The sequence below is a fragment of the Ricinus communis genome, chromosome 9 (genome assembly GCF_019578655.1).
Source record: "Ricinus communis isolate WT05 ecotype wild-type chromosome 9, ASM1957865v1, whole genome shotgun sequence".
NCBI classification, from domain to species: domain Eukaryota; kingdom Viridiplantae; phylum Streptophyta; class Magnoliopsida; order Malpighiales; family Euphorbiaceae; genus Ricinus; species Ricinus communis.
In genome coordinates, this window is record NC_063264.1 from 23,126,521 (window position 1) to 23,151,773 (window position 25,253).

General features: G+C 31.3%; 4 protein-coding genes across 5 annotated transcripts; 3 read left to right on the forward strand and 1 right to left on the reverse strand.

Annotated features, from left to right (window-relative positions):
* Nucleotides 1-700: 700 nt before the first annotated feature.
* On the forward strand, nt 701-4,097 carry LOC8282151. Its single transcript, XM_015721902.3, has 5 exons — nt 701-1,032; nt 1,130-1,323; nt 1,454-1,778; nt 1,919-2,014; nt 3,480-4,097. The coding sequence occupies exons 1-5, from the start codon at nt 937-939 to the stop codon at nt 3,513-3,515; spliced, it is 747 nt and encodes a 248-aa protein (XP_015577388.2). The 5' UTR covers nt 701-936; the 3' UTR covers nt 3,516-4,097.
* A 1,235-nt stretch (nt 4,098-5,332) lies between these two features.
* On the forward strand, nt 5,333-9,389 carry LOC8282152 (SUN domain-containing protein 1). The gene is made up of 2 exons (XM_002523348.4): nt 5,333-6,613; nt 8,776-9,389. Exons 1-2 carry the CDS (start codon nt 5,504-5,506, stop codon nt 9,079-9,081), a joined length of 1,416 nt encoding a protein of 471 aa, XP_002523394.1. The 5' UTR covers nt 5,333-5,503; the 3' UTR covers nt 9,082-9,389.
* A 7,921-nt stretch (nt 9,390-17,310) lies between these two features.
* On the forward strand, nt 17,311-19,852 carry LOC8282153 (E3 ubiquitin-protein ligase SIRP1). Of its 2 annotated transcripts, none has more exons than XM_048379443.1 (2): nt 17,311-17,468; nt 18,440-19,852. In XM_048379443.1, exon 2 carries the CDS (start codon nt 18,487-18,489, stop codon nt 19,669-19,671), a length of 1,185 nt encoding a protein of 394 aa, XP_048235400.1. In that variant the 5' UTR covers nt 17,311-17,468; nt 18,440-18,486; the 3' UTR covers nt 19,672-19,852. The 2 variants fall into 2 exon arrangements, with proteins under 2 accessions (XP_048235400.1, XP_048235401.1); XM_048379444.1 differs by lacking the exon at nt 17,311-17,468 and adding an exon at nt 17,546-17,868.
* Nucleotides 19,853-20,976: 1,124 nt separating this feature from the next.
* LOC8282154 (pyruvate kinase, cytosolic isozyme) lies at nt 20,977-25,088 on the reverse strand. Its single transcript, XM_002523350.4, has 3 exons — nt 23,821-25,088; nt 22,354-22,815; nt 20,977-22,044 (listed from the first exon to the last, which is right to left on the reverse strand). The coding sequence occupies exons 1-3, from the start codon at nt 24,073-24,075 to the stop codon at nt 21,232-21,234; spliced, it is 1,530 nt and encodes a 509-aa protein (XP_002523396.2). The 5' UTR covers nt 24,076-25,088; the 3' UTR covers nt 20,977-21,231.
* Between the last annotated feature and the right edge of the window lie 165 nt (nt 25,089-25,253).

Here is a 25,253-nt window from a genome sequence, read left to right on the forward strand (position 1 = left end):
AAGTATTTTTAAGTAATTTAGCATTCGACTAGATATTTTATGATCATGAAAAATTATTAGAAGAAATTTAAAAATATATATGCAAATTCTATGATATATTATTAAAAGATATATACTTATAAAATTATCAATTAGTGATGATTGAAGTTAATAAAATCATATAAGAAAATAGTAAAAACATGAATATAGATTAAAAAACTACTAAGAAAATAGAAACGCAATATTCCTGTAATACAAAATATATCACCATTTTTTAACTATAAAAGCATTAAATTATAGGATAATCTTTTAAATTTTACTATAAATCTTTTCAAAATTCTTAAATAATAATATAAAATAAAAAAGCAACTAAATTTATTTGAAAAATAGTATTATATTGTATTTTAGAATAATTCATTTAAAAGGTAACTTTATTGTAAAATATTTTGAAGTAGTATTATTATATAGAATAAATATTTTAAAATTACCGTAATTTCATAATAATTAAAATTATATAAAATTTAATTAATAAAATTTTAATATTAAATTAAAATTATTTTATTAATCCCACATGTGGAGTAATGTCTAGTTATTTCTTTAAACAATGTTGTATATATAATGCCCTTTTGCCAATCACATCACATATTTAGCTTAATCGTCAAAATGGTGAAAGTAATATCATTATTAGTATTGGTGGCTAAAAAAGAATGCACGTGAGGAGAGCGTGAGGAAGAGGTCCGTACACAAACAAGAAACCTCCGAATTTAAAGTGAAAAAGAAAGAAAGAAAGAAAGAAAGAAAACAGAGGATGAATTGAGTGAAACTAATAATAATAATAATAAATGAAAAATTAAATAGGGGTGTGAAACTGAAATGTAGTCCCGCCGTTTTGGATCTGTTTCATTTTCTTTTTATTGTTTCAATTTTGTTTGGAATCAAAGAAAGTGAAAAGAGCGGATGATGTTTTGTGGAGTGGTCAAAGATCGATTGCAGAATTGGATTAGGGATTATGATAGTCTTCAATATCTGGCTGTCATCCTTATTTATATTCAGGTACTTCGCTGTTTTGATTTCATTCCTTTATTCTTCTTTTTTCTTATGTAATTTTCTCAGTAATTGATTCTCTCAATTAAATATAATCATAACAAAGATTGGGTGCGCTCTGATTGGATCGCTGGGAGCATTGTACAATGGAGTTTTGCTAATTAATCTGGGAATTGCATTGTTCGCACTTGTTGCCATCGAAAGTAGCAGTCAGAGTTTGGGTCGTACTTACGCTGTTCTTCTCTTCTGTTCCCTTTTCCTTGATATTTCTTGGTTCATTCTTTTCACTCATGATATTTGGTTCGTACCCCTCTTCCCTCTTTTATATATTTGTTTTAAATTTAATTCAATTCTATTCTATTTACTCATTTCATTTCTCATCTATGTTTGGGTAGTTCTATATATTAATTAAGAAGCATTTTATATGCAGGAACATTTCTTCAGAGACATATGGAATATTCTTTGTTTTTTCTGTCAAACTCACTCTATCTATGCAAATTGTTGGTTTTTCTGTGCGCTTGTCCTCCTCTTTGTTGTGGATTCAGATTTATAGATTAGGGGTTTCTTACGCCGAAAGTAGTGGTACCCGAGAGGCTGATTATGATTTAAGAAATAGTTTTCTCAGTCCTGTTACTCCTGCTGCTGTACCTCGAGAGTGCTCTGATTCTGATGTTGTTTTAGGCGGATCCATTTATGATCCTGCTTATTTCTCATCGCTCTTTGACGATGGTCGCAACAATAGAAACTTACGTCCGGTATTGCACCCTATACTCTTTCAAAGAGAAATCTTGATTTTTGAAACTCATCTTGCTTTTTTCTTCTTTTCTTTTTTGTGTGTAATTGATGGTATCAGCAATCTTATTTGGTTTTGTATTATTTTGTTATTTGTTTGCAGGATCAAAATTCCAGTATTCTTGACAATGGTTCTACTTCTAGTGTTGAAGCTTCTCAGTTGAAGTTGTCCATAAGCAGATCTTTTCAGGTTATAGATGTATGTAACTGTGAACGCACTTTATCTTCTGTTTGTCTGTTACCTGTAAGTGCATCTTTTTTTTCTCTGTTTTTGTTCTTCTGATCTTCCCTTCACTAGTATGACTTGACCCTTCTTCTAGGACCTTCCCTTCACAATGCGCTCTGGTTTTTTCATTTGCATTTCAAATGAAAAATCAAAACTTGCCTAAAGGAATCTCTTTTTTTTTTTTTTTTCCTCTTAACATGTTTTACACACTTTTTAGTTAATAAAACTCACTTTTTTGAGAAATCATTAAATGACGTTTTCTCTTCCATTTTCCTCCCATAGTCTTTCTTCTCCTCTTTTTCTTTTCCTCTTTTTAATTTTTTTTTGTCTTCACTCTCTTCATGCTCTATCTCAAATCCTTCTCATGTAAAATTGGAAACAGAAAAAAAAAAAAAGATACCAAACTGCTACTGTTATTATTATTGTTGTTATTTTTGTTGCTTGTGAAATGAGAACATTGGAGAGTGTGGACAATGTGCCTTGTTCCAGAAATGAGAATATTGTCTGGAAATTTGATTGAGATAAAATCAATTGGAAAACTTCTTCCATGCTCTCACCATCTCACCACAGAATTTCTTGCTTTCACATTCTTAGTTTATTTTGGGTTTTCAAATTCCCCTTTTATGCAAGGGGCATCAGCAATGGCCCCACTCTGATAATCTTGAATTCATGTAGACAATTTTCTCAACTTTGTGTCAATGTCTATTTGGAGTTTTTCAGGGCGGGGGAACTGAGATAGGAGGAGTAGATATATGGAGGTTTCTTTTTCAAAATATTATGATATATGTTTGATTCCATCATTCTGCAGCATGTTTTTGCTTTAAAGTGCTGTAGATGCCCCTTGTTTGTATCAATAATATGGCTTTGGTAAGTCATACCCTAGAAATCAATGATATTATATAATATATAACATTAGCTATGAATTATTCCAATGATTGCATGTTGATATATGTGGGTAGATGACTTACAATGCTGTCAGTTTTACCGGTGGTTACATGCTAATATTTACAGCTATATATGTTCCAGAATAGTGACTGTGGGCATATTTGTTTACTGCATTTTAATTTGAAACTCAAATGGTTTGCTGCTGCTTTTGCAAAAGGATCAAGAATGGGTTTCTTGTTATTATGAGCTGCATGGCTTCGTCATGTTTAAAGCTATATTCAAGTGGTTGTCTGCTTGGGAAAACCATGTTGATTTTGTTATGTTGTAGGACATTTATGAAACCTTAATTGCTGAATTAGTGAGTAAATATTAGAGTAATTAGTGTATTGAATTGTTGGCAGTCATCGCAAACTTTCTTACTTAAACTGTTTATAACAGTTGTCCAATCGGAAAATAAAAGGAAAAAGGAAAAAGAAAAAAGTTTACCATTAATCGTCCTGTTTTACTTAGTACCAGTTTTTTTATAGTTTTTAACTAGTTTTAGCCCTTGCAGGAGGAAAATGATGCATGCCAGCCAGAGACTGTTTAAGTTGTTCTGGCGTTCTAGACGTCATAGCAATTCCCATGGTGTTAATGGTTTTGAGGCTGATTTCTTTGGTGAGGCCAGTTGTGTGCGGTAGTGGTACTTGTACAGTTTCTGATTTTTGCCATTACCCACACAAGATGAGATGATAGTTGCCGATCTCCAAAGTCTAAAGAACCTCAAGTGCAACTTTCTCTGTGAGAGTATGATGATAATGTCGATGGTTCGACCGGTCTTGCTATTTGAGTGGCAATATCTGAGTTATTATGCGATATTAAGCTGAGGATGCTATCTGCAGCCTGCAGGTATGGATGCTGATCCAATAAGCATATTTTGCGGGCGGACCAATTTCATCGGCATCATGGTGCACTCCAATTGGCTATATGCTGTCTCTAGTTCCAACTGGCAATGACTTCTTGTTTTGAAGAGCTTCTGAACGGATAAAATTTATCTCTTTACAGTGCCAAATTTATATCAATTTTTTCCTCATTGGTTATTCTTTTTCTTTTCACCTTTTAAAAGGGTGGTCTCCTCTTTGAATTTTCACTCTTATTTGAATTGGATTTGCAAATAGTTGCATTACTTGAAGCTGCATCAATCCACAGATGGTTTATTGCAATTTGAAGGTTGATAGGGGTTCATGGATGCGGGTATTCTTTGTAGCATCACCAGGGCTAGCCCCGATCCCGGTTCAGGAACCGGACCTTGTATAGGAGTTCTGTTCTAGTTCAAGGATCTCACATTCCGCTCCGAACCAGATTTTTTTTCTTAAAGAAAAATCTACTTGAACAACTTCATGCTGCCAGGCAGCCCTTTGTGGGTTCGGTTCTGGTTCTTCAAAGGGAGAATGGAATATAATGGTTGGAACCTGATAGAAAGAAAATCAGCATTCGAGTTCTGGTCTTAGTCTGGTTGACAGCCAGTCCTGTTCCACACTGATTCACAGTTGGGGCCAGATGGGGTTTCTATCTTTTAAAATAAACTCATGTGCCACTTTTTGTAGAAAAAGAAAATGACAAGGAAAAGAAAAAAGGGTACAGCTGTAATTAGTCTTATTTAGAGCAGAGCAGATCCAAAGAATTGGCGCCAGAGACTGAAATACAGAAACTTGCAAATTCCCGCTTATAGTAACTTTAAAAAAGAAAAAGAAAAGCCTCCCCTTTCAATTTTTCACAGTTTTTATGCATTTGCGTTTTCAATTACTATTTTGTTTATTTCTTTTTATTTACCCTTTTAAATTTTTATTTAAAAGTTATGACCGATAATTATATGGTTCTTTATTTTCTTATTAATTTATAAAGTAATCTAGATTTTATAAATTATATATAATTCAGGTAAAATTAGAGTAAGTAGGCATTAAAATAATTTTGAAGCTCAAGAGTAAAATAAGAGATCAAGTAAAAAAAAAAATACAAACTTATATCTATAATTAAATTTAAAATTAGATATTTTTATATTTGTTAACTCATAAATAAAATAATTAATTATAATTGAGTAATTATACAAAAAAATGATTTTGGAGCGTCAGAATATTTTACAAACTTTAAAATAAGGTTTCTCTTAAAGTGTTTAAAATAAATTTTAACCGATTATATGATATAAAATAAAAAATTTACATAATAAAAATATTATTAATAAGAGTGTTAAAATGCAAATATATGAATGTATATAAAGATTAAATTATGTTTATTTATTTATTAGTTGGTTAATTATTTGAATCATTATAAAAAAGAAAAAAGAAATTGAACGATTTTTTTTTTGTTTTTCTATATTTGAAAATTTTCGTTATAAAAATATTGTATTTGATAATGTGAAAAGAATAAAAAAATTAAGTTTGGGCAATCGGCAGATTCAGAAAGTGTTGGTTTGTTGTCGTTATTTCTCCTTTCCCTTTCACAATTCAAATTCTTAGAATTTCAATTTCCTTACAGTTTTCTCTTCTATAATCTAATTAATAACTGTATAAGAGATCAAATCCCTAACTGCTCCCTCCCATGTCCGCTTCCACGGTGTCAATCACCGCGAACCCTGCCGCTCGACGGAGACCGGTGGTGGCGGGTGAAAAGAAATCCAACAACAACAACAGCATTGAATTGTTAGGCAGTGAAGCGCAGTTCAATGGAGGCGGTCCTGCAAATGTAATCATGGGCAACGAGAAATTGTTAAGCTCTCAAAGCAAGGACCTGAGTCATCATTCAATTCTTGAAAGAAAAGATGTCACAACCGCCCAACTCAAGAAGTCTACCATTTCCCCTCATCGCAGGACTCGTACTAAAGTGGTTCCTGAAAAATCAAAACCACGCTGGTTGACTGTGGCTAGTATTTTCACCAAGAATTTCGCCCTGTTGCTTGTGTTGATAGGTTTGGTTCAGATGGTTAGGAGATTGGCTCTCAATTCTTCATCTTCAGGAGATGTCAATTATTCTTCTTCACAAATGGCTGCATTTTCCTCTGAATCTGAGGCTCGGATTGCAGAAGTTGAATCTCTTCTCAAGACTTCTCTTAAAATGATTCAGCTTCAAGTTGAGGTTGTCAATGACAAGGTTGATAATGAGGTTGGAGGTTTAAGAAATGAATTTGACAACAAAATTCATGACAAAGGTTTGTTCTTGGAGAGTGAGTTTAAGCGATTAGTTGCTAGATTTGATGGGCTTGATCGCTCCTTAACTGAACTGAAATCTGTCGATTGGTTGTCGAGGGAGGACTTTAACAAGTTTGTTGATGACTACTTGAACAAGGGAAAGGGTGGTCAAACTGATAATACTGGTGTAAGTTTGGATGATATTAGGGCTTATGCAAAGGAGATTGTAATAAAGGAAATTGAGAAGCATGCTGCCGATGGACTTGGCATGGTTGATTATGCCCTTGCATCTGGTGGCGCAATTGTTGTTAAGCACTCTGAGCCCTTTTTGCCTGGAAAAGGAACCAACTGGTTGTTGAAAAGTTCCCGAATTGGAGTCCATCCTGATGCTGTTAAGATGCTCAAACCGAGCTTTGGGGAGCCAGGCCAGTGCTTTCCTCTCAAAGGAAGTAGTGGCTTTGTTCAAATCAGACTTCGCACTGCTATTATTCCTCAGGCTGTTACTCTCGAACATGTTGCTAAGGTAAAAGTATCCTTCTTCCTTTTTTTCCTTTTTCTTTTTATGGTAATGAATAAGTTGAGTGAGCTGCATTTATAATCTATAGATATTGTATATTCAAGTAGCATATTCATGTTTGAAGGTTAATTAGCTTTTTTGAGATGTGGTTAGCTAGCCTACTAGTTGTATGGTTATGGATATCCAGTAGCCATTAGGGTTAACTTACGCATGGCCTGACTTTGTCTCCATTTTCTATGGAAATAGGAATGGAGTTTAATAGCTGAAATTTCAGTGGACAATTCTTCTTTTTTTTTTTTTTTTTTGTCTAATTCAGTTTTCTCTTTTTTAATGATTTGATACAGTAATTTGTGTTCAGATAATGGATGTGGAAGTTTGATTGTGTTCTTGATTATATCATTTCCCAGTTCTTTGGCTTCAAGAACTTTCTTAGGGCCTTATATTGACCATTGGTTTATTACTGGAGAACTATGTTACCCTTTTCATCTTTAGTATACTATAGATTTTCCTTTGAATGTGGAATAATGTTGAAAATATAGATTCTAGGTTTGCCATTGAATCAAAATGTTTTTCTAATGAGTCACCCAGTTTTGATTGTCTTTAGGGAGGATGACGTCAATGGGACTAAGCTGTTTTGGAATTAGTAGCCTAAGAAAATAAAAATTTTCCCATTACAAATGTACATAACATGAAAAACACGGCTTACAAATCTTTGGATTGATTTCATTTAAGTGTCATCTATTCTAATTCAGTTTGGCAATCATTTTTGCCTTGTCAGCATGTTATTAAACTTTTGCCCCAATGTTTACTCAGATTTCTGATTGTGAGTATTGCGTATAGGCCATGCTGATTGTTTCTGATCTGATCAAATAGATCATTGTTTGTACAGAGTGTTAGTAGACTGTAATCTTCAACCTTGCATCTCATTTGGTAGAGTACTTCTTTGATTTTATTGCCTTTCTGATCCGATTTTCTGTAAACTGCTTTGTCACTTGAAGTGGACCCTATAGTTCAGTGTAAAATTGGAAGGTCTCAAGTGTTCAAAAGACGAGTTAGAAAAAAGAATGACCCTGATTGGTGTGTAAGACAATCTTTGGGATATAGCATAGGACCTTACTTTGATTCTAATTGGCATGGGACAGCTAGGAAGCATTTAAAGAAACCAAAATATTTAGATTGCTTCTGTATTGAAAGTCAGAGGGAGCCTGAATTTGTTTGTAGAGAACTTTCATTTAGTTTTTTCATTGTTCTATAATTACAATTTGTCGTTGCACTTAGAAATCAAACCAATTTAAGATTCAAAATAAATCAGGAGACCTTCACTTAAAGTTTTGTGTAACATGGGTGGTAGTGACAGTATGCTGGTGGCCCTGGAGGTGCTTAGATTAGAGTTAGCAGCAGCATGACATGTGAATTGGGGAGTTGTGTTATAATTTTGATGGTGATATGTGACATATATGCTATTTTAAGAAGAGCGATAATCACCGCCTGTTGGCAAAGCAGTAGCTATGGTAATTTACAGTCATGGGTGGCGGACTGTTTCTGGCAGTATCTGAGGTTGTGGAAGCAGGGTGAAGTATGAGATTGTTAATGTTTTAAATTGCAAGCATTTTGGCTGGAATGATAGTATTTCCTTCCAGATCATACTTGTTTGAAAGATGTATGGGTAAGATTCTCCTTATCCTGATTTCAATTGTTTTTGGAGTATGTTGAGTCGTGCATGTATATCGCGCATACAGAATGAGAATTAGGGGATATTGTTACAAACCTAATTGCACTTAGAAATACTTTGTTATGCTGCTATTCTTAGTGCCTACAATGGAAAACTTTCTGTGTTTTTAATCTTATTGTTTTTCTTATTTTCAATCTTACTCTCTTTCAATTTTTCATTGTTTGTTATCATACAGTCGAGTTTGTTGAGGATCTAGTGTTGGTATTGGATGGAAAATAACTTCAGTTCTACCATTATAGCACCTTTGGGTTGGCTGTGGCACAATTTGTCCAATATAATGGCTTTCGACCTCTGACGATCAGTCACAAATCCATACCTCTCTCTATATTCTTTTCATATTCTACTTTCTATTATGTGTTTGCTTTTAATAGGATATGCTGCTCCTACTAACTATCTTTCCGCTAAAATATTCTCTGAACTGTTGTTGCATGGACAGAGTGTTGCTTATGACAGATCAAGTGCTCCCAAAGATTGTCGGGTGTCTGGTTGGCTGCAAGGGCATGATATTGATTTAGCCGTTGATACTGAGAAGATGTTTCTTTTGACTGAGTTTACTTATGACCTTGAGAAGAGCAATGCTCAGACCTTCGCTGTGCTGAACTCAGTAGCCTCAGGCCTTGTTGACACTGTGAGGCTGGACTTCGCATCTAACCATGGAAGCTCTCACCACACGTGCATTTATCGCTTGAGGGTGCACGGTTACGAACCTGACTCTCTTTCAATGATGACAATGGAATCGTGATGCTCTTGATTTCAATATTTGTTAGTGCGTCATATTACTGTACACTTAGACTATTTTACTGGATGTAGATTGGTGAACTTAAATTCACTCTCTTCCTCAGTTTCTACTTGTTTTAGTGTAGTGCAATAGGTCAGTTTGCGATTCAAATTGGTAGAGTTGGTGATGAATGGATGTGGGTGGTCTTTGGTTGTCTTGGCCAATTCTGTGGTGGTGCTATTATAATATTTGTTCCAACTTTTGAATTTTTGTTGTATCCCATTTGCAGTGCTCTCACTGATAAATTGGAGTATTGAATGTTTATTGTTGTATCCTCTGTACAAAATTTGGATGTGTGGAGGCATCTAATTACAACCCAAGCACTCAATAGCTATTATCTGTTGCTTTGCTTGTTTCAGAAATATAAATGTATAACAGTGGTCATCATAAAGAAGAAAGAACAATGGTATCAATAAATACATATATAACATATACAGAAGAGAATTATAAAGGGAAACCTGGATGTGTCTTTGTGAAGGTAGCCCAGAATACTTGGACCCTTTCCATCTGTATATATTATGCAGCTTCCTCATATTAATTAATTAACAAGATTTAATCATTAATTAGTATGATGATAAATGATGATGATGGCAAAATTGGAAAGTAATTAGTGGAATAGTGAAGGTGTACTTGATAAGTATTTCATTCTGCTCCGAATATGAAACCAACTGGAAAACTGCTTCTATTCAGACCACCTGTTCTAACCAACAAATAATCCAATTCATTACTAGACTTGGCCAAGGTTCGTGGTTATGTGGTTCTTCGAACTGGCCGGTTCTGATTTATGATTTCGATTTTGACCAATTACAACTATTATAAAGAAACAAATTTAATTGGTTTCGATTTTTTTTCCGATTAAAATCGGAACCATTGATGTTCTGGTTCCAACTAGAAAAAACTCGAACCCACTTCTAAATTGAACCAATTCAAGTCTGATTTCAGACCCGAACCAGCCAGGGCCAGGACTATCTATTATATGTTTATTATCAAATTTTTCATGCAATTGCTAATGGCTTCTCCTAGTTGCTGCCTCTAAGAATCTGTTCTCTCTTTTTATATGTCAAAACCATCAAATGGTGACTACAACAATTACTTAATTTTCATATATATATATATATATATATATATATATATTAGTATGAGATTTTTGTGCTAATAATACCGAAATTTAGTATGAGATTTTTATGCTAAGAATATACTGAAGTTGAATGGTCGGTCTTTATACACTCATGAGTAATTAGCTATTGTTTTACGGTTAGTTTTAGAATTTTTTTCTGTGACATTAAAGGAGTCCCGGTATCTTATCTTAAATTTTTAAATTAGATAAATACTCATTTAATTATAAGAATAATAAAAAATTAAATAATTATTAATAAAATCTCTTCTAGAAAGTTAATTTTGACGGTTATAGGTATTTAAAATAAAAAATATATCAAAAACAACTATAAAAATCGAGTTTTAAGTTGATTGATATAGCACAGGGCCAACCAGTTTACATAGGGCCAATCGGCTCTAAACATGGGCAGACTCGTGAAAATTTATAATTTAGCATTCGAATTTGATCATTTGACTAATTTTGACTCTAAAACTTAATTTTTTTGGTCAACTTAGCCTAATTTAATTTCTAAATACAATATTTAGCTCAATTAATTATAATCCTAACTGGAATTTTGATTTCCAATTTTGTGAGACTCGAGAGTAATAATAACTTTTATCATCGGATTTTCCGTAATTCCCTCAATATCTAGATATGAAAAATGGGTGCTGACACAAAGACTAAAACCATCACCTCGTAATGAATTTTATATATTAAGGCTACCGAAATTAATCCTTCTAATATTTTATAATTGTGGATTTTAATCTGCAATATCAAGAATTGTAAAATATTTTTATCATTTAAAGCAATTGTTATGTTCAGATATATTTCAAATGATATTGGTCCACTACAAAGATTGAACTCCGCTGGATTAAATAGGGAGTCTTAAAAATTTATGAACCTATTATCTCTAAGGATTACTAAAATGTACATATTTAAACCGTCCTTTATTAAAGGTTTAATTCCAACTTGAACTAATCCCGTGTGAATATATTTGAAGTTTTTATCGCTATGGGTTTGTAAAGACTTTGTAGAGAGAAGTTCTAATGTTTCAAAAAGTTTTGAAAGCTGAATATCTCTTTCTTCAATTTTTAACAGTAAATTAATTTTATAAAGATTAAATCTTAAAGTTTTATAAATTTATTATTTATCTATTTTTAGAAATTTTCAATTATCGATTTATTTTTTAAAGCTTTTAATTATATACACTCTAGAGTTTATAATTTTATTCTCTAAGCTAGTAGAAGAGTTTGAAAAAAAAGTAGATTTATAAAATAATTGATTCATAATTTTAAACAATAATTTTTTGTGATAAAAATATGTGGGTATGAAGGTGATATTATCTAATTTACAACCTATCCCAAGACTTATAATAGAGACCACATCGACTTAAATTATCTACCTCTTAATCCTAGAAATAGTTACTATTTAAATTTTTAAACCAATTATCTCTAACCAATTCTCTCTCTCTCTCTCTCTCTCTCTCTATATATATATATATATATATATATATATATATACTAAAAATGAATATTTATATATCTAAACTTTATCTATTTGATCATTTTGATGCATTAAATTTCAATATAATTTAATAGATATCTTGATTTATTATTTTGTGATATTAAATTTTTTTTGATACATGACTTTATTCAATTTGTTCACATATACTGCTTATAAATATTTAAATATCATAAAAGATGAAATTAAAATATTTGTTAAGTTAAATAAAAAAATAAAAAATATTCAAAAATTACAAGAATAAAATTCATGTGTTTATATATACACAGGTATCCCTAATTGCATATCAGGTATTGATTTGTTTTAAAGGATTTCATGTGTTGATCAACCACTATAATTTTCCTTGGTTTCATATTTTAAATTAATAATTGATGGTTCCAGTCAACTTAACAGTAGAGTTTGGTTTTCTCATGTACCTATTATTAGTGCTTAAAAATAAATTCTTAAATAAATTAAATTAAATATTATAATATAGTATTATCTATTAATTATTATATTTATATTGATTAATTTTTAATAATAAATAAAATAATCAAAATACAATAACTAATAACTAATAACACATATTAATATTTATTTTAATTTATTTATCTAATCGTGCAGCGGAATCTGACTGTTTGTTTTAACTGATAATTAAGACTTTTGATGAATGATCTTATACTCTTAATTAAAAGCTTCATTAAAATGTCTTAATCATTTGATGTCACAACCAATTAAACTCATTTCACAACACTTATAATATTATGTGTCTTATTAATAATGAAACTTAAGTAAAAATTTTATTTTCACTGTCTTCAGGAAATTTCACAAAACTGGTAATCCAGAGAAATTAAGAAAGAATGGGCAATGTTGAGAATAGGACATGACATAGTGAGCTGTTTGTTGGTTCACATTGTCTCCTCACATGATCAAATTACCCATCTGTACAAGGTTGACCCGGCCAAGAGGCAGCATCAAATCAACCGTTTTGAGCCGTTCTTGAACCGCACCTGTTAACTCGGACGAGTTTTGGATTGATCGGTTCAGTTTTGAATCGATCTATATACATCGCTACTAATTTCGAATTGGTCGGTTCGGGTTCGGTTTAATTTAGATTGGTTGCTAGTATTTTGGCCAGGTCTAACTCGAGGGTAGTATCGTAATTCAACTTAGTAGGTGGCAATTACCCATTCGTCTATGAAAATCTGGTTGTCATTCAAGAAATTTAAATCACCTTTTTTTAATCTTGTACTAAGTCATAGTATTAGAAAAAGTATTTTGATTACAGTTTAATATAATATTACTGTGTTTAATTGATTAGAATATAAAATTCATGTGCATTGAACATAATGGAAGAAGCTTATGATGAAAGTTGGAATTGATTTAAATTTAAACAATTGGATAAAAAATTTGTGATCAAGTCAATGGATTTGAATGTTTTCAAATTCTAACATCTCTCAACTATTTGTTTTAATATTACAAACCAAATGAACAATCTTAGTTATTTAATCTATGATTCATTATTTTCTTTTTCAAACTAAATTGATATATATATATATATATATATATATATATATATATATATTAATTTTGAGACTTAAATTTTTTTGACATGTATATTTAATTTTTAACATATAATTTTTTTATTTTGATATAGGTATTTACTTTTGACATGTAGAATTCAAATTTATGTATAATTTTATAGTTTTTTCTATTAATTCATTGATTCATAAGTTATATTCTTAATTAAACATCGGCTCTAATCCTAAAAAATAGCAGATTAATTATATTATAATATTGTATTAACTAATAAATAGTTTGTTAATTGGATAATGATATTAATTATATCTAAAGCTATAAATGAACCAAATGTCCCACAAACTATTCAAAGCTTGGATCTATAAAAAGCTCATTTGATGTCGTTCATTAATTTAAACAAGTCGAGCTCGAGCTTGACAGAGTTTGGTTTGTTAGCTCGCGAACCTGCTCATTTACTGGCTCGCGAACAAGCTCGTGAGCTCGAGCTCGAGCTCGGTTCGTTTATAAAGCTCGCGAACACGTACACAATCTTACTCGTCTATAAAGTTTGTGAACATGCTTATTTATAAGTTCGACAAGCAGGCTCGTGAGCTTGAGCTCGAGTTCGGTTCATTTATAAAGTTCGTGAACACGCACACAATCTTACTTGTCTGTAAAGTTCGTGAACATGCTTGTTTATAAGTTCGACAAGCAGGCTCGTGAGCAAGTTCTTTTATAGGCTCGAGTCGAATTCAAAATAGTAATAAGAATAATATAACTACAACATCTAAATGTAGCTATTATTAGAATTACAATAAAAATAGTAAATAATAAATAAACATATTCTATAATAATTTAATAAAATAAGTATTTTTCAAATTAGATAAAATAAAGTTGATTTATTAATATAATTTTTATTTTACTTATAAATTATTGTGTATTATAAAATTTAATTACATTTTTACAATGGTAAAAATATTCTAAATGCATCCTCTACTTATACTAATTTAATAAAAAATATTTATAATTAAAACCTTAAGTAGTATATAATATGTTACGACTAACCAGACACTAGCGTAGAAAGAAAAAAATTAAACGTCGTGTCTAAATGAATATAGTTTGGTGTATCACCATTATTGCAAAACCTTATATATCTTAACCTTAACATAAAATATATATATTTTTTAATCTCATGCTCTTTGCTTCTTAGATATCTCATATTTGTCTAACTTAATTTTTAGAATTAATAAAGTAGAGTGTCGATGTTGGATCATATGATTTCTTTGTGAAAATCTTAATTTAATTAAAATTTTGGATTAAATTTACGTTTATATTTATAAAAGGTAATCAAATTAAAAACTAAGCTAAAATAAATCAAGACTGTAACTTATAAGTTAATATATTATTATGAAAATTTTTTAACTATTTTATTATATCACATTTCGATTATTTTATGTTTTAAAATTTATTTTAAATTTTATAAATTTTATTCATTAAAAGGTGAGTGCCACTAGAAAATAAAATAGTGGGGCTAGTTATATGTTTTTTTAAGTTAACAGAGACTTGTGATATATTTAGTATGATCTTTTTGTAATTTTTATACACCGATGGTCTTTACTTTCATTATTTATATTGTTTCAGTAATATTTTTTGCATTTTTTGCTATAATTTTAGAAGCTAATTTTAAATATTTTTATTGCAAATTTAAATATTTTTATTCTTTTTACTAAAATTTGATACTTCCATCATTTTTTACTATATTTTTAGATTTTGTAATTGATTAACTTAGTTATTAAAAAACATTTAACGAGTTTGATATCGAGCTTGAGCTCGAGCTTAAATTGTGCTTAACGAGCTCGAATTCGAGCTTTTCTCATTATGCAACCACTTAATGAATCAAATTCAAAATGAGCTAGTTGCAAGCCAAGCTTGAGCTATTCGCAAGCCTAATTATTTTCAAATAAGCCGAGCTTGAGCTCTATTATAAAAGCTCGAACTAAGTTCGGGCTGAGCTCGAACCTTTGCCGGAATTAAATAAACCAAACCTAAATTTATTAATATTCGGCTTGGCTCGGTTCGATTACAGCCCTAATTCTATCCGAAGAAATAACATATCAATTATATTTTAATCTTATACTAATTAATAAATTAATTTTGTAATTAGATAATAATTCTAATCTAAAAAATAACATCAAAAATTATATTTTTGATATTATATGTAATAATAAATTATATTTTTAATTGTATGATAAATTTTCAATCCTGAAAAATAATAATATCAATTATATTGATATGTTAATTTATATAATATTAAAATTAATTTTAAAATAATTTTCATATTATTGCAATGATAAAATTTTAGAATTTTACTATTAATTTTTAAAATCTTATAAATCAATATTAAAAATTAATTTATCAACTTGATTTTATAATTAAAATAATAATAGCTGTCGTGCAATGCACGAATAAAAGACTAGTAATTTTTAATTGACTAATTCATTTATTAAAATAACTACTACTTTGTTGGTTTTATACTAACTGTCTTTTTTAAATAAAAAATATTTTAATTATCTGTTACTTTTATATGTCCAATGCAACATTAATTTTTTCTATATTTCACCATTGTATTAGAATAGATGTAATAAATTTTATAATATCTATAGGATGCTATTTAGTCTAAGTTAATATTTTTATATAATTAATCATATTAAATATTTTTTAAATTTAAATAAATTATTAAAAAATGACAGTCAGTATAATGAAAAGTAATAAATATTAAAAAAATGAATAACTAACATTAATTTGTTACCTTTTTCCAAGAAAAAGAAAATGCATTAATTTGTTACCTTAATAGTACTCCCTATATTTCATATTTTTAGTAGTTTATTTGGATTAAGAAAACATCTAATATGCTTAATTTAGTAAAAAAAACTAGCTAAATTAGGCTAGATTGCCCTGTTATAGATATTGTAAGATTTATTACGGTTTCATTTAATTGAAAAATTTTAGATAAAGGATCTTGTAAAATCTATGGATTTAGCCTAAATCCATCATTTCGCAAGTAAAAATGTGATTTAAATTCTTGAATTTAAAAAAAAAACTCTCATTTACTAAAATCTCTCATTTTCAAAGTTATAATTTTCCATCTAGTAGATGGAAAAACTCAAATTCGTCATTTAAAAAATAATAAATTATTATATTATTTTTTATTTCAATATTGTCTCTAATAAATTTTATTTTATTTCAATTATTCTTAATTTTAAATAAGATCTGTTATTTTCTATATTTAATCCAAGTGATGAAATTTTAAAAATTCATATCAAAATCCATGAATTTCAAAATCCTTCAATCCAAAATATATCTACATTTATTCCAACACAACAATAAAATAAAAAAATTAATATTATATTAGATATATAAAAATAATAAATAATTAATCTTAGAAAGATAATTAGTATGAAATGAAAAGAGTTCGTCCTAAAAAAAACTATCAATTTAATTAACCAATTAAATTTATATTTGTTAATTGTTGGTTTAGATTATTATTTAGTTTATAATTAATAACTTGATCGATTTTTATTAATTTATTCCTTTAATAATTTCAACTAATTAAAAATAAAATAATTATCTTATTATTTAGTTATCAATTCAATTTTATTTTCTAAAAAAATAAAATATTTCTACGACCAACAAAATTAAAACTGCGCTGAACCAACTAAATTGAAATAATTTAAAAATAGTTTCAACAAATTTTGGATTAATTTAATTTTTAAATTATATAAAATTCTAATTTGATTATATTTTAAAAATATAAAATTATGAAAACCAAATCAAATTGGCTGATGAATAAGCTTTTATTATTTATTATAATATATAAAACTAGTTTAAAAATATTATTTTGATAAGTTATTATAAAATTTAAAATTTAACATGTAAAATTTAATTTATTTATAAATTTGATTAAATAAAAATTTAGATAAAAATTTAATTTATTAACCGATTGCATTATTGCATAGAAAGAAGAAAAAAGAAATTGACAAAAAGCAAGAAAAGAAAAGAAAAGAAAGGAAAAGGACGCGGTTTATAATAGTTGTGTTGTAAATGTCCTGTAATAAGTTGTTGAATCCTTGTATACATTTCTTTTTCTCTCTCTTCCAGCACCCGCAGCACAATCATATACCCATAAACAAATTAAAAATAAAAATCAACCCATTTTCTTCTCCACCAAATTCACTGGGTAATTTCTTCTTCTGCTTGGTTTCTTCATGATTCTTGATTTCGTTTTTTTTTTTTTTTTGTCAAATTGTGACTTAGCGTGTCAAATTTCGAGTTTCAGAATATTGTATAGCTGTATGTTGATGGATTTGCTATGTTTTAGTAATTATGTACGAAGGAATGGAAATGATAAATATCTGTTCTGGTCAAATAATTGAATCTAATGGAAGTGGAGGTGATTTTTCCAGATGTTTCTGTGGTGTAAATTTGTGGGCTTTCTTTCTTTACCTAACCTTTTTAAAACTCTCTCTCTCTCCTCCTTTTCAATCTTACCTTACAAATTCTTTTGCTGTGGGTTTTCTTTCTTTGATTTCTTGGAGCTTTCCTTTTTTTTTTTTTTTCTCTCTCTCTAATTCTTGTTGGTAAGAAAAATTTCAGCTCTTTGTTTATTCATTGCTTTTATTTATTTATTCTAAAGTAATTATTTTGTGGGGATCTGCAACCTGGTGTAATTTTTGTTTATTTCTTGTGAATTATGTTCTATGAGATGAAGATTATTGTTTCTGGATGAAAGTTATTTTTTCTTTAATTCTGGTACTTCTAATTATTTCCCTTGGTGGGTTTTTTTTTTTTTCTTTCTAAATTTCAGCTTTAGATTTTTTCCAGGTGATCTGTGATGCCCTGGTTGATGGATCTTGAAAATTTTCATTTTTTCTTTCTTTCTATGGAACATAAGCTGTTCTGTAAAGGAGCATATTGTTACTTTTCACTAACTTGCAATTTTGAAACATTTTCTGCTGATGATGGTCTCCTCTTGGTGGAATTTTATATGTTAGTGATTATTTCTAGTTAGACCTTGAAGATGTTTGCAATAATTTCAAGTCAGTTCTTTTCTCTGTGAATTGAATTTGAGTCTTAGATGGTATTTTCCTTTTGTAGAGTTGCTTGTGTCAGATTGGTTTTTGCTAATGCTATTAATTTGGTTGTTGACAGAGAAGATATCAAAAGACTAGTTGGTGATATTGGCAAAAGAACAAAGAATGGAGGAAGCATTGGCAGCACGGTATTGGTGTTACTTGTGCTCTCAAATGGTGAATCCCATTATGGAAGCTGAGATCAAATGTCCATTTTGTCTTGGTGGATTTGTAGAAGAAATGAGTAGTAACACAAGGGACAATCAGGAGCCTGATTCTGATTTTAGTTCTGATCGTGCCCTCTCCCTCTGGGCCCCAATCTTGCTTGGAATGATGGGAAATCCCCGTCGCAGAAGAAGATTAAGGAGAAGGGAATTTGAAGAAGATGATGATGATAATGATGATGGTGAGACACGACATGGAGGAGAGATTGATATAGACCGTGAACTTGAGTCATTCATGAGGAGAAGGAGAAGAAGCTCAGCTACAATATTACAATTGCTTCAAGGAATTCGAGCGGGAATGGCATCAGAATCAGAGAATTCTGAAGGAGATAGGGATAGAGATGGAGATAGAGATAGGGAAAGAGATAGGGAAAGAGACCGCGTCATTTTGATTAATCCGTCGAATCGAACTATCATTTTTCAGGGTTCATATGATTCTAGCAATGGTCAAGGCCAGAATAATGCTCCCATTGGGTCATTAGGTGATTATTTCATAGGACCTGGTCTGGATTTGTTATTGCAACATTTGGCTGAGAATGATCCAAATAGATACGGAACTCCACCTGCCCAGAAGGAAGCCATTGAGGCATTGCCTACTGTGACCATAAAGAATACTTCACAATGTTCAGTATGTTTGGATGATTTTGAGATTGGCACTGAGGCAAAGGAAATGCCATGTAAGCATAGGTTTCATGATGTGTGCATACTGCCATGGCTGGAACTTCATAGTTCTTGCCCAGTTTGCAGGTTTCAGTTGCCTGCTGAAGAGTCCAAGTTCGATTCTGCTGAGAGGTTGCAGAATCACAGTGATCAGAGGGGAAGCTATAATAATAATATCAGTACCACCACCAGCAGCAATAATATTAATAATAATGATGATGATGATAATAATCACAGTAGTAACATTGAAGAGGGAGAAGGTGAGGGGAGAAATGGGAATGGAAGAAGGTTTTCCTTTCTATGGCCTTTTAATAGTTTGTTCTCATCATCCTCAGGATCTCAATCTGGTGGAAGCAATTCATCCTCAAATTTATCATCCTCTTTGGGAAATGCTCCTGGAAGCTCTTCTCAAACAGATGAGAATTGAGTTTGATTTTTTTCTTTTTCTTTTTTTGGTTTATTGAAAGTTGCCATTGTCATTAGCTTCTTGTTCTATATATCGCTTGAATGTGTTGCCTTGTCTGTGTACATAGTATCTTTTTCTTTTGTTTTTTCGTTCTTGTTTACTGAAGGTTGGAAGTCTTGGAACAACAGATTGTGTTTTCATACGCCATTCTTTCTTCTTCTTTTTTTTTTTTTCTTTTCTTTCTTTCTTTAGTTTCTTTTCCTTGGATTTAATTATTGCCTGAAGAAATTTATGATCTTGCTGTTTCACCTACCTTATATATATATATATATATATGGCTATTATAAAGCTACTTTGAATATTTCAATGGTATTGTTAAGTGGGTGAATGAATAGACTTTGTGCTTGTTTGAAATGATAGTGACAATGAGAGGTGGAGCCACAGCTTTTTCCCATAGATAAGATTATGGCCTTTGGATATTGCCCCACCCCATGTGGTGCCTCACCATTGGCGTTGCATTCTTCAATTCAGCCACTGTTGGTTTTATCCATTGGTTCTTCTTTTCAATGTCATTAAAGTCCCTGCGTTGGGGGTATCTCACTTCTTCATTGAAGGTTTTTAAGTATAATTAGGGTATATTTATCTGTTAGTATTAAATCTTTGGATTTTGCTTCAATTCAATTGGGATTAATATTTTTTATTTTTTATTTTTTTTATATCGGTATTTTTTATTTTTTATTTCTGTTTTAACACAGAATACCTACGGTCATAAAATTAAAATATTTTTAATTAATTTATTGCATCGATAATATCAATTTATTAATAATTATTATTGACATTTTCAATAGTCACAGGTAAAAATAAGTCAAAGAAATGGTAAATATTTTAAATTAAAATAAACATTGAAATATCAGTACTAAAAAGAGAAAAATTGAATGAATTATATCCCCTCTTTTAACTTGGCTGGCTTTACCTGAATGACAATGCAAACAAGAGAAATACTAGTGAATGATACAGTTTATTTTTCTGCCAAAGATAAGCTAAAAGCTACTCAAAGGTTTAGAATGTAATGAATTCATTCAGATACAATTAGAAAGCATGTTGGTGTGTAACTCTTTTTCCATGGCTAGAAGAAGTTGGAAACAGTAACCCCATATGCCATATTTCTAGAAATAGCTCAGACTCTGGAGTAATAAAGATTTTGTTCCTGCAGTCTCAGTCCCACTTTGAAGCTTATGAAAGCTTGCTTACCATATGAAGGCCAATTATCAGAATTCCAAAATCTCAAAAATTGAAGCAACCAAACTTCTTAACTTGCAAACATCATGATTCCCCATCAAAACAATATTACTGATAACTGCGGTTTATTTCATAAAAGGAACAGGAAAAGCCAAAAATGAAAAAAAAAAAAAAAAGAAAAAAGAAAATTAGAATTTTAGGAAGCAGGTAAGAGACCATAAAAAGGACAAAGAAACAAGGGACAAAAAAGATCTGGTATTATCAGCACCAGAAGCAACTTCCTTTCTCAGCAAATGAGAAGCCCCCCAGAAGCAAAATTTAGGAAAAGCTACTTAACTATTTTCACTTCACATAAATGATCTTGATCACCGAAGCAGTTCCAACTCGGTGCAGAGCCACAACAGAATCTCCGATCTTGCATAGCCCTTTTGCCTTGGCATGTTGAATGGCAAAATCCAAAGCTTCTTCTGTTGTCTCTGCATGTGATGCCCTAGCAGATCCTGCATATAGAACTGGTACCAACCCACGGAAAATAAGGCTATGCCTTGCAGGGGCTTCATTGCTGCATGACCAATCGAATGAATCAGTCTTGATCTCAGGTACAACCACAGATAAAATGGGCTTGCCAGGCCTGTACTTAGCCACCAATTTTGCAGTGCTTCCTCCTCGGGTTAGCACCAAAATAAGAGATGCTTTTGCAGAATTGGCTGTTCTAACAGCGGATGAGGCCAGGCTCTCTAACGGGCTCATGGGCACAGGTGAGTGTTGCATAACTCTTTTGAAGACATCTCCATAGTCAAGTGTGCTTTCTGCTTCAAGGCATATTTTTGCCATGGTTCGAACAGCCAGTTCTGGATATGCTCCAGCAGCTGTTTCACCACTGAGCATCACACAGTCAGTACCATCAAGAACCGCATTGGCAACATCAGTAGCTTCAGCTCTAGTTGGTCGGGGGGACTTAATCATGGACTCCAACATCTGGGTCGCAGTAACAACTGGTTTTCCTTGAATGTTGCACTTGTAGATCATCACTTTCTGCGCTAGAAAAATCTTTTCGATTGGAATTTCCATTCCAAGGTCACCACGTGCCACCATAAATGCATCTGAATTTGCTAAAATATCATCAAAATTTGCAACCCCTTCTTGGTTTTCCACCTAGCACATAGATTTCAAAGACGAGGAAAATTAAACATGAGACGTCTACAGAGCAACGTTCCATAAAAAAATTAACTTGCAAATTCAAGAAAAGTTTCCAAGTATATGACATGCATTTATCTCATGTATATCAGATTTCTAATCAGAATTATATCCCCAAACAAAAAGTCTTCAAAATGAAATAAAATTAATGGTCAAGTCATTTGAAGCAGCACAGAGCTCAGAGCAACCAATTAAGTAAATTCTTCTTTCTGATTGCTCATTGCATGCAGCATTTTTTGTTTCTGCCATAAAAATAAAAAAAAATACCTTTGACATGAGAAGGATATTCTTAGCATGATGTCCCAACAGTTTCCTTACTTCCACAAGATCTGAGCCTTTTCGAACAAAGGATAGAGCAATCATATCAATTTGATTAGGAACTCCCCACTTCAAGATATCTTCCTTGTCTTTCTCAGTTAAGGTTGGAAGATCCACAATAACTCCAGGAAGATTAACATTTTTTCTCTCCCCAAGAACTGCAGAATTCTCACACTGGCATCGGACCAAGCCTGCTTTTGTGTCGCAAGATAGAACTGTAAATGAGATTGTGCCATCCGCACAAAGTATAACCATTCCAGGCTTCACATCCTCGGCCAACTTTTTATAGCTCATGCAAATCAGTTTCTCATTGCCTTTTATGCTGTAGTCAGTAGATATGGTGATCTCTTGACCTTGTTTTAGCTGGATGGGTTTCGCATCCTTCAAGAACCCTGTTCGAATCTCTGGTCCCTGTGCACATTATGAACAATTTAAGAGTAGCCTGGAATGAAGCAAAACTAAAAGGGAATACCATAAATGATGCCAATTAACAAAAGAACAGCGCATTCTCTTATTTTTACTAGAGCATATCAAACTGATTTGTTGGGATGAAGTTTCATACAATATGATAGGCAATCTTTCATTGTCCTCCTTAGATTATCAGTACAAATAAGCAGCTGATTAGAAATGTACAATAAACAACTGCTTTAGCTAGAACTCAAATTAAGAAATTTTATCCCTTATTATAGAACACGAACAAAATGAAAACACAAAACTAGAGAAAAACACTGAAGTTTGTTTGTACTTAACTGAACCTTATATTCAAACAAGTAGCAATCACTCTACAGTAAATTGATCACTATGTTCAAATGTTACAATAAAAAGCAAACTCTCATCATTCTTTAATCAGATAGCAGCAAAAATAAAAAATCCTTTCCACTTGCACAAAGTAGAGACTAATTTAAGAATGATAAACTAAATAGAGCAGTTTGACATAGCAAAAGCAGGGGAATTACTGCATGATTTTGGGGTTAGTGAAACAGAGAAGAACAACTTTTTTCTTTTTTCCTAAAATCACAAAAGAAGCAAAATGACAAAAAGAAAAACAAAAAACTGTGGATTTTGGGGGAAAACAGTGAGTTTTCAAGGAAAAAAAAAAATCCAAAGAAAGAGCCAAAGTCCGTAGTATCAAGGTAGGACCAGAAAGTACAGAAAACCAGAGAACGCAAGAAATAACAAACCCATGCATAAATAAACAAACACAGAAACATATCATCCAGAGATCCCAAAAATCGGGATCAGATAACCAATAAAAATTAAATAGAGAAAAATAAAAACGCACTTGCAGAAGAGAGGAGCACATAGATGGAAATATATGGATACAACCAACAAGAAAGACATGCGGCATGAATGAAATTACATAAAAAAGAAAAACCCAGATGGCAAAATCACAAAGAGAAAAGAAAAAGAGAATACCTTGGTGTCAAGCATGACCGCACAGAGAATACCAGTATTCACCATAGCAGCCCTGAGATTGTCAAGGGTTTCTTGATGATACTCATGAGATCCATGGGAGAAATTGAAGCGAGCAACGTTCATACCAGCCCTCAAAAGCTTTTCAAGCATTGGAACAGATCTAGAAGCAGGTCCCAGAGTGCATACGATCTTGGTTTTGGGCTTTTTCTCCATAAAAACAGAGTCTGTTCCTCCTCCGGTGTTCATCATGTTCATTTTTTAATAATGTTCAGAGAGATTGAGAAAGACGGTGAGTGCTATTGCTATTTGATTCAACAAAGAAAAAAAAAAAAAATAATAATAATAATAAGAAGAAGAAGAAGAAGAAACGAGAGAAATGTATTCGAATATGAAATGGAGACGTGGAGAGTGGACGCAGAAATGAATTGAAGGGTATGTTTGGCTAGGTTAATAATAAATGAAAGTAGTAATTTTCTTGGGGAACAAGTCGTACTTCTAGAATATGGTTATGGTTATGGTTATGGTTATGGTTATGGGTACCCTTTTCAAGGACAGAGACATGAGATTTTATTGGGTTCTTTCTTGCCATGTATGGTTTTTGTTGGTCAGCAAAAATGACTATTTCTTCTCCCTGTTGGCCGTTGCCCCATGGTTTTGGTCACTTTCTTTTTAAATCCTCTTTTCCTGTTTGAAATTAGGCTCCTGGAATTGCCCATGAGCCTTCCTATGCTTCTCCGAAGTGCTCGCCAGTCAATTCAACCATCCCAGTGGCCAGATACTTTAAGATCTTGACCCCAGACTCATTGTTCAAAACGTGATAAATTATTCTTCATATTTATAAAATTATTATTATTATTATTTATTTTCTGTATTTATAAAATCTCCCTCTATTCTATTATTGGAGCAAAGCTGACTGTGTGACATCAATATAAAGAAAAACGACCATTGAGTGATTATGCTCTTACCACTTATTCTAAAGTTTGTAAAAATGCACAAAACATTTTTAATGGGATATTTCTTTCCAACAAAATTTGAATTCATTTTCTACTTTTATTAAAATTTTGTTACTTTTTTATTTTATTTTTAATTTTCTAATCATTTTTTTATTGTGTGGTGACTTGAAAACAAGAGAATCCTGTAGTACTACCTTAATTCTGGCATTGGATTTCAAACATCATGTTTTTCTTGCCTTGTGAGCTGTGACCCAACAAAGCAAAAGAAGAATCAGAAAGAAGAAGAAGAAGTTACTTCCTTAATTCTTTTAACTATTCTTTTCCTTTTCTTTTTAAAAAAGAAAATTAAAGAATGCACAAAGCACAAGCAGCATAATGGCATTACAAAACCAGACCACTGTCAATCCTTCCCAAAACAAACAAACAAACAGAACATTGGTTTTAAATTAACCCCACATAGAAGGTGGTTTATACTGCTGT

Bases quoted from the DNA above. Each gene is read 5' to 3' on its own strand.
- LOC8282151 (XM_015721902.3), top strand. From the start codon at position 937: ATGATGTTTTGTGGAGTGGTCAAAGATCGATTGCAGAATTGGATTAGG. The intron at 1,033-1,129 runs GTACTTCGCTGT...ATCATAACAAAG, and splicing joins TCATCCTTATTTATATTCAG to ATTGGGTGCGCTCTGATTGG. The intron at 1,324-1,453 runs GTTCGTACCCCT...TTTTATATGCAG, and splicing joins CTTTTCACTCATGATATTTG to GAACATTTCTTCAGAGACAT.
- LOC8282152 (XM_002523348.4), top strand. From the start codon at position 5,504: ATGTCCGCTTCCACGGTGTCAATCACCGCGAACCCTGCCGCTCGACGG. The intron at 6,614-8,775 runs GTAAAAGTATCC...TTGCATGGACAG, and splicing joins CTCTCGAACATGTTGCTAAG to AGTGTTGCTTATGACAGATC.
- LOC8282153 (XM_048379443.1), top strand. From the start codon at position 18,487: ATGGAGGAAGCATTGGCAGCACGGTATTGGTGTTACTTGTGCTCTCAA.
- LOC8282154 (XM_002523350.4), bottom strand. From the start codon at position 24,075: ATGAACATGATGAACACCGGAGGAGGAACAGACTCTGTTTTTATGGAG. The intron at 22,816-23,820 runs GTATTCTCTTTT...TAATGTGCACAG, and splicing joins CGGTCATGCTTGACACCAAG to GGACCAGAGATTCGAACAGG. The intron at 22,045-22,353 runs GTATTTTTTTTT...TCTATGTGCTAG, and splicing joins ATATCCTTCTCATGTCAAAG to GTGGAAAACCAAGAAGGGGT.